Source organism: Amia ocellicauda, chromosome 4 (assembly GCF_036373705.1).
Source record: "Amia ocellicauda isolate fAmiCal2 chromosome 4, fAmiCal2.hap1, whole genome shotgun sequence".
Taxonomy (NCBI): domain Eukaryota; kingdom Metazoa; phylum Chordata; class Actinopteri; order Amiiformes; family Amiidae; genus Amia; species Amia ocellicauda.
The window spans coordinates 53,546,824-53,556,145 of record NC_089853.1 but is presented as its reverse complement, the minus strand read 5'-3'; the positions used below and the strand labels follow the sequence as shown (position 1 = coordinate 53,556,145).

The window sequence follows — 9,322 nt, the reverse complement described above, 5'->3', positions numbered from 1 at the left end:
CTGAATTTATTCATTCACCGGATGATTTATTATTTTTTGAATGCCAAACTACTTTTGCCACAAATGAAGAGCTTATCTTCAGATAATACAATGGATATCCTTTATACGTCTGTCAGAGCTCCAGAAAATGACAGCTGCAGACCTCAGGAGAGAGGAGGCAATTGGACATTCTATCAGTCTGCCAATCTGTATGACCCTGAACAAAATCTAATTCCAAGTGATAGTGCCATGATGGCAGAAACATTTTTTTAGAGCAGAAGAAAGGTCACAGAAGCATCCAGAGTGTCAGCTTCAACTATATTGCTCAGTAGCTTGTTCCAGGCCTCCACAACTCTTTATGTAAAGAAGTGCTTCCTAATTTCTCAAACCTAGTTCAACTCCTGACCTCTGGTCCCAGTTTCATTGTTGACAGTAAAGTACTTCTTTGGGTTGACCTTAAATCATCCCTTTAACTATTAACATGTCTGCGGTTAGAGTGTAAAGATGATCAATTGATTAATAAGCATGATTCAGTTTCCATAAATTATACTATTAACATGTTTGCCCCTTTCATTTGGTATAGTAATATTTAGAAAAGCATACACTTGACTAAAAGCTGTATATGCAAAACACGTTATTGTATTTTTCTTTGTTAAATCTAAAAAAAATTGCAACACTTTACACATGGGAAAAAAATCCCAAGTGTATGAAAGAGCTCTTCTTTGAATCCCAGTAAATGTGTGTGAAACTCATAACAGTTCTATTTCAGAGGAAGAAAAATAAAAAGACACAAACTGAGCAAAGTGCTTTGTATATGCGTTCAAAAGCTTTTTGTTTTGTACAGAAGACTGCTACAACAGACTGGCTCCAGTTTCTCTGAAGAAGCCTTCTGCTATTTATTCGTTTCATTCTTTGCCATATCTGGATTTAGCTAATGCAATCAAAGTTTTTTCTACTTCTGAAAAAAACATTGTTTCAAAGCTGTGTGCCCGAGATTTTAAACACTGAACAGAATTATATCCAGTGACCTCAAACAAACCAATCAAACTCCTAAGTTAAATCTTGGTAATTCAAGGCACATTTCCCATAAAATGACTGCACACACTTTACCGAATTACAGAGCTGTAAAAATATCTGTGCATTTGCAATATACAGATTAAAGGGGTAATGTTACTTTTACAATTATTTAATATTGCTACACTTCTTGCCTCTTTGTTCATATTTTGTGGTCATTGCAAGACTTTATATAATTGTAGTTTTTAATTATTTTCAAAGATACTATAATAGCTGTAGTGTTTTACCATGCTTTTATGTTGTTACTGACTGTGGGAATCTGCAATACCACAGATCTATTACTCAAATCACATTATTTCTAGATGCAAACTCCATAAAGACTTCTCTGGTCTGGGTACAGACTGTTTTGAATACACAAACTTTTTATGGTTGTACTTCTTTGTAATTTTTATTTTTTATAATCTTCTGTTTAAGACAGTGCTTCTATTTTTATTGTGTATCCAATATATAAAACCATCCATCATAAAATAAGTGCAGTGCTCAAAGAAGAAAAATTACTACACAAGGGAATTTATTGTGAGTTGGGGTTTGAATAATTAACACTGGCAATAGACTCTGTGCATGCTACAGCATTGTCACTTTTTCATTGTTGTCACGCAAATAAAAAATAAATAAGCAAATGCTATTGTCTATCATGGAAAAAAGTAATCACACACACCAAAAAAAAGTTTTATCCAAGGTTGTATTGTGAAAAGATGTAGTCCAAGCCAAATTAACAAAAGGTTCTATAAATGCTCTGTGTTTTAGGCATTCGGGCGCTTGTGATGTTATGATTTGCATGGAAAGTTCTTTCCTGTCGAGAACAAAGATGCTGATAGAGCAGGACTTCAGCTGTCATCCGCTTCCAGGTTGATATTATTTCCAAACTTGGCGTACAGTTGAACTTTGAGATCCGCCAGTACTTGCAGTATTGCTGCCACGCGGCCCTCCAGTGCTTTGATCTCATCTTTTAGCAGTTCCTGGGGATAATGGCATTAACACCACCATTACAAAGGATGTCTACCACTCTTATTAATTAGAAACATACATCTGTTAAACACTTACAGAGCAGGTGAACTGTTAATGAAGTGGAAAAAAGAACCAGCTTAGACTGAAAACATTTTTTCACAACTTAATTTCATATTCCCTGAGACAACAGGATGTTTTATCATAACATTCTCCAGTTTTCTAGGCTAGAACTTCCCAATAATCATTTGGAAAGGGAGAACAAACATTTAAATCAAGATCCCCCAGTACAATAGATGACCTTTAGGGAAAAAATAAAAATAAAATACACCTCTACCCTGATATGTGGTCCTCAGGAGCCAAAAAAATCTGACCGCGTTATAGGTGAAACCGTGTTATATTGAACTTGCTTTGGCATCAAGCATTTCCAGCATAAATAGTCAGCAAATCATTGTAATAATTTGCTCTACAATGGATACATTTTAGCTCCTTTCTTTAATTACAACACTTATTTTGTAAGCCCCCTTGATTAGTGCTACATGGTGTTATAGGGCAAGCCATATTAGTCTTGTTGGAGACTTATTCCTCTTCCACATCAGCGGAGGGGGTATATATAGGGGTTTTGAGGAGTCGGGGCCCCAGAGAGTGAAGCTACCCCATCACTGTTACCCTCTGAATGCGGTATGCTGCTGGCAGTAAATAAACCCCTGCTTGCTTTGAGAAGACGTGTCAGAGTCTTCATTCGGAGCAAGTCATAATACAGTGTATTAATAACACAGGCACAGTACTAAACACTGCTTAATGCAACCACGTGAGCTAGGTTTCATTAAACATCAATTGCAGGGATGAGAATGGTGGTTTGAAAAAAAACCTCGGAAAATAAATAATTTATCAATGATGTCACATTAGCTCCTAGTGTATAGATTTGAATGAAAATACTACTTTGTTTTTACAGGTAATACATATAAACAATATAAGTTATTTTAAACTACTAGGGGATGTTTTATCTCTAACAGTAAGCATGTTATTTATTTTTTCAAGCATGGTTTATGTATAGGTAGCGTATTGATTTTACTTGCATGAAACCAGTTAACCTTGCAGTAAAAGCACCTTATTCATAATAAACTGTATGAGCGGTTATGTATGCATATTAACTAATTTACATTTTATTCAATACAGCAAACATGTCAGAAATAGCGAATCGGTGTAAATCCCTTGATGAATATACCCCGGTGTTCAGTAACATTAAAAAAAAAGACAACTATTTTGAAAGTAGTACATACTAAAGACACCGGAACACAGAAACCTTAACATTTGGATTAACTATAATAGAAAGGCTCCCTTGTACAGTTCAGAGGTTGTGTCAACATTATATAGCCTATTTTTCAGTATATAACAATAATAATAATAATAATAATATAATAATAATAATAATAATAATAGATCAATTGCAATGCATTTGCAGAGTTAGTACGAGGCTGCGTACTAACCACAGGATCATCTCCAGTATAATAAATATCAAAAAATTACAAATCCTTACAATTTGTTGTAAAAAAGGATTTTGGTATTTTAGCAAATAGAAGCATGAGCCACATTGTCACTTAGCCAACTATGTTATATGTAGATTGTTAAGTAATATTAACTGTTAATTATTACATCATTTGAAAACATTTTGGAGATGGGAGTGTTTTAGAGACATTGATAAAATGGTAAATACCTTTTTTGGTGTTCAAATTTTTTGGGGGGGGATTTATTTTGGGGATTTGGGGATTATTTTGGGGATTTATGCAATGATGATCAGAGTGAAAGTTAAAAATATATAAAAATAAATAAACTCTTTACTGTGTTATATCCGAATTTGCATTATATCAAGATAGAGGTGTACTGAAATCATAGTTGTGCATGACTGGACAAGATTCTAGACAGTGAGATCCTTGAAGCAGCCAAATAGAGGTAATGATAGCAGAGGTGCCACTAAGCTTGCTGTCATTCTGTACAGCTTTGTAAGGTATTTAGCAGCTTACTGTATGATCTAATATTGATCATAATATTCTTTATTTTCTGAGGTTTACCTTCCCGGCTTCTAGCATTTCTTGCGTTTCCTCCTGCGAGTGACTGATGAAGACATCACCAATCTGATAGGGGATGAGTAAGGTATCATCTTCAGACATCATGATGTCATCACTTGCATCCTCCAAGTTTTGCAGAGATTTCTACAATGAAAAGGTCAAATCAGACAAAAGAACACACATTAGGCAAGAAACAACAACAAAAAAATGTCATCTTAATCAGTACAACATTTAAATTGTATTAACCAAAGGAAGGTATTTTTCAGTTACCTCCAGTGAGGTTCACTTACAAGTCCGGATATTCAGTATACCTACCTTTTTTCCCTCAATTTCCTCTTTCAATTCAGTCATCCGGTTTGTGTTTCTTGCAAACTTGTTTATCTTCTGTTGGTCCTCAAAAGTTACGTTCACATCTTCTACAGCCTATTAAAACAATTGTAAAATAAATTGGTAGTTTAAAAGCAAAATAAATAAATAAATAAGAGGAATCTTCTAAGGACGTCCTATAAAAACATGCTGGATTGTGGCTCTCCAGGGGCAGGGATAGTCACAGCCTGCCCTGGCACACTTCAACCAGGTCCAAGGGGGCAGCAAGTATATTAATGTTGAACCTCTAAAACAGGGCCAGCAGGTTTCATCCAGCCCGAGATGTGTTGGGTAGAAAAACTAACAAAAAAAACATTTGCATACAGTTATTATCAACTATGTGTAATAATCAAAGTAAGAGGTTTCTGTGATATGATACATTAACACTAGAAGTGCCGACATTTCAAACTACCTTTGTAACCGATAGCTCTTACAGCTGTGATATGACAATCAAAGGCAAACCATCCTATAAAACTCAGAAGTTTTATTAATGAACATCAAGTCCAACATTTACATAGCACAAATGTAGTATTTAAATTGAAATATGATCATAAAACATTAATATTATTGCTATAAATAACAAAGCACTTTTTTCTAAACACACACACTGCAGTCAAAACATAAATAGCTATAAAGCCTACAATAAGCAGAAAGCTCAAAAACGGCATACAATAAGGGAATGAAAAAAGTGCAAACGTAAATATTGGAATAATGCTCAAAAGCAATATTTTATAGTTCAAAAATAACTATTGCATTGATCAAAACATAATTGTACACTAAAATAAACATTTTCAAAACTGTGTAAACTTTGTTTTCAACATACAGTGCTTGTATTCACTGTAGCTTTGTATTTCAATACACTATTTACTATATATTTAGTCTGCATACCTGACAGCTCGGGACAGTCCACACAGGACACAATTCTGCACTTTCCCTGCATGAGCTGGTACCTCACACTGCATTTTGACAGCCCTCTCCAGGTGAAAATTTTTACTCCACAAATATATAGCATTGCAATAAATGCTCCTCCACTGATAATGTCCATGAATCATTATTTTGTGTGCGATGTGTCTGCGCTTTTGCACTCTGTACTGCAGTAGCAATCGCGTATTGATCAGTAGAGTAAAAGCACTCGGTGCCATTTGGACCTGGCGTTTCACTCGCAATGTGTTCACAACACTGGCACAAACCCACGAATGATCTGTCATGCCCCTGAATAAGTCATGTTCATAAACACGGCATTTCCAAAAAAAAGTCTCCGTTTCCAATCCATGTTTATTTGCGGGTAATCACTGTATCCACTCAACATGAGCTCAAACCAGCAAGTGAAAATGTCATAGCCTCCCTACTATAGCGCACTGGATTCAAAATCTACTGATCACAGGGCAGCTGCATTAACCACGGTATCTGAACCAGCTATTCTGGACAAATTTATAGTTAATGAATTACTCAGATATTAAAACACAATATGTAATTATTGTTGTTAATAGTTGTATGAAATGCTTTCTGTGGCACTTACAATAGGCAATTTTGTTACACTTCTCTCTTCTACTTTTTGTAATTTTACATTTTGGTGTTTTCATGTGCCAACATGCAATTTCTGATTGATTGGTACAGATATTCTGGATAGACATTTGGCGTTTTATAACTATAACCTGTATTCTTTCAAATATATAATTATTGAATAACACAGATATTCAAACACAATATGTAATTTTTAATAGTTAACATTAATAGAAAACATGCTTTCTATGGCACTTATGATCGGCTGTTTGTTGCACTTCTCTCTTCTACTTGAAATGTATTCTTCTCAATGTTGCATAGGAAAATGCTTTCTGTTCAACATGTATTTGTTGCAGTTCTCTCTTTTGCTTTATGTAATAATACATTGTGTGTTATTTTCATGTGCCAACGATGCATTGATTGGTATCTGTAGGCCTTCTTGAATGATTTCAACTAATAAATCCACAAGCAGTCTAAATATCCATGTGTAGAGTCAAACTGATTTTATCAAAAAACTATACGGCTCCCCATGAGGTCTCATTTGAACAAATCTGCCCCACTACCTAATATGAGTTTGGGTTTCCTTCCAGCCCAGCTCTTGGCTCCTTAATTAAATTAATTAAACAATTAAGTGGATGAATGGAACACTTCTCTGCAGACTCTTGACATGTTCTGTGGGTTCAGTGTTTTGAGTCATCGTCACATTATCAGGCATCAGCTATAAACATCAAATATGAATGTTTTAGTGGAAAACTACCCAAGTAAATAATTACATAATTTGGAGCTCCTGTTTGAACAAAAAACAGCAGATACTGTGGCCCCCCCAGGACTGGAGTATATCTAACTACATTCCTTATTGGGAATTACTAGGGCAACTTAAAACAAATAAATCACTTGGGCCAGACTACCATATTGTACTCCAATAAATGAAGGAAGTTATCCAGACCTCTAACTAAAATATTCTGTACATTTTTTTAACAAACCAATCAGTGTTACCTCTATTACATGTAAAATCACAGGAAAAAACATGGATTTAGACGAGGTACAGCATGTCTTATCAACTATTTTAAATTAATGGCAAAGAAGCCATCAAAGCAGTGGATAATTTAAAAGCATAGAAGATTTGGATTTCCAGAAAGCTTTTGATAAGGTTCCACACAATAGCCTAATCCTAAAATTAGAAACTATACTAGTACAAAGTAATGGTAGTACGTGGATTAAGAATGGGTAAATGTATAGAAAACAGAATACAGTAATAAGGGGAGCTGCTTCAGACTGGAGTGAGGTCGTAAGTAGGGTTTCTCAGGGATCACTACTAGGGTCTCTGCTTTTCCTAATTTATATTAAGGATCTAGATCTAGACTCTAGTGTGGTTAGTAAACTTGTCAAACTAAACTAAATTAAACTAAAATAGGTGGCACTGAATATGCCTATACATATACTGTACATATACATATACAATATTCAATTATGGCCTGACACCTGGCAAATTAAATTGACGGATAAATGCATGCAGGCAATAAAAATGTTGAGATTTTTTCCTCTGTCCATCTAGACAGTGAGGGGAAGTGATATATTGTTAACAATTTTTAATTTAAAACACATGAAGAGATGTAAAATGTACAGTGGTGGGGTAGATCTCTTCCAGGTAAAAAAAGGACAAGGACCTGGAGACACAAATAGAAACCGAGGAGTTTAAAGCCCTTCAGAACAGAAAACAGGAGACATGTTCACAGAGAGTTGTGGCAATAATCTCCGCAACCATGTTGTTCAACCCAGCCCCTTGGGATCAGTCAAGAATAAACTGGGTGAGCTTCTTGGATCACTAAGTTACTAGCTACCAAAGGATACTGATGGGAGGAATGGCCTCGTCCAATTCATCACCTCACTTATGTTCGAATTAGGCAAATATCAAGTTTGAGATTTAAAGGCACATAAAAGACCCATAAAACCTGACTGCAACCCTGTAGTAGGTTACCCCTGCTCTGCACAGTGCAAGTCAGAGTTGTGATCAATAGGAAAGTGAACATGGTAGAGGATGTGGACTGAGGAAAGATTCAACAGCCCCACTGGCACTACAGGGAGCTAGACAGAGTGAGTGAGAATGAGAGCGATTTCCCTTTCAGACACTGTTTTTACAGGTCAGCTAGTCGAGACTTACGGTTGTTAAATGTGCATTTTTGTATGAATACAAAGGCACACATTTCAATAATAATGGGAAAGTTGCTTAATAATGTGTGCTTCACCACGAAATGCAGAAATTAGCAAAAGTGACAACAAGCGACTTGAAATACGTTACTAACGTTGTTAGATTATGAAGGGTTTTATTCCCAGCGGCACATACTTGGGAAGGCAGTACACTAGCACTAATTATGTATGTATTTATTAACAAGCTGTACAAAATAATTAGGGATTCACAGTAATATAGATTTTCTTGAATTTCACACTGCATTGATTGAATTGGAAGCCGGACTGCAGAAGATAGGACAGCCGGCATCTGTCACAGTCACCACGCCCATAACTGCCTGTATTTAACAGACGAAGCAAACATATATCGCAACGCGTAACTCTAAACATATCGATGTTTTAAAGCTACAGTTGACATAGGATGCAGATCTTTCCCAATATTTAAGAAAAAGCGAAAGACTCCCTTCACAATACTCACAACAGTCTTCTTCATGGTGGCTGCCATTTTTGTAAGACTAGTCCATTGCCAAATTTGATTAATTATACCCACACAAGAATAAGATTTTAAGTTCAAATCCAATTTTAGTTTGTTAACCTTATTTTTATATTATATTAATAAAAACTAGTATTGCATAGTATATTACTGCCCGTTGAAAGAATCGCGTCGTTTTGTGTGTTTTACTATTTATATGAAGAAATGGTATGTTCCGTTTTAAAGGTTACTAGCAGAGAGCGCATGGGAGCTTTTATGTTGGCCGACAAATATAATAGCTGATAGTGATGCGCGGAATGGCCTACAGGTGGCATGTGAGTCGAACACAAACGAAAAAGGTCTTTAAACCGTTGTTTTTTTATGTATTTATTTTGTTTGCTTGCTCCTCTTCTCAGTGAAGTTTCAACTGCTTTTATTTTCTCTGCTGCAACAAGCGTGGCTTTGGGTCAAAGACATTATGTTCCCTGTCCAATCTCCACATGATTACAGAGATGTGTCCGCCTCCTCAAATATTTTTGCTTGGTTAAATGACTGTTGCAAATATTTGTGAATGTATTTGTGTTTGTTTGTTTTTTACATTAAAATATATATAGCCTAGTAATTATACTCAATAGTACAGTTTTCACAATGTTAATTTGAAAATAATTAAGTCATTTATCAGTTATACCTTTCCTGAATTTGCTGAACATTGATTGGGTCTATGTAT

At 35.4% G+C, this 9,322-nt stretch overlaps 1 protein-coding gene across 1 annotated transcript; it reads right to left on the bottom strand.

The window, feature by feature from the left end:
• Nucleotides 1-1,717: 1,717 nt before the first annotated feature.
• Nucleotides 1,718-8,743, bottom strand: pfdn4 (prefoldin subunit 4). The gene is made up of 4 exons (XM_066702763.1): nt 8,602-8,743; nt 4,383-4,490; nt 4,071-4,211; nt 1,718-2,012 (listed from the first exon to the last, which is right to left on the bottom strand). The coding sequence occupies exons 1-4, from the start codon at nt 8,626-8,628 to the stop codon at nt 1,881-1,883; spliced, it is 408 nt and encodes a 135-aa protein (XP_066558860.1). The 5' UTR covers nt 8,629-8,743; the 3' UTR covers nt 1,718-1,880.
• Between the last annotated feature and the right edge of the window lie 579 nt (nt 8,744-9,322).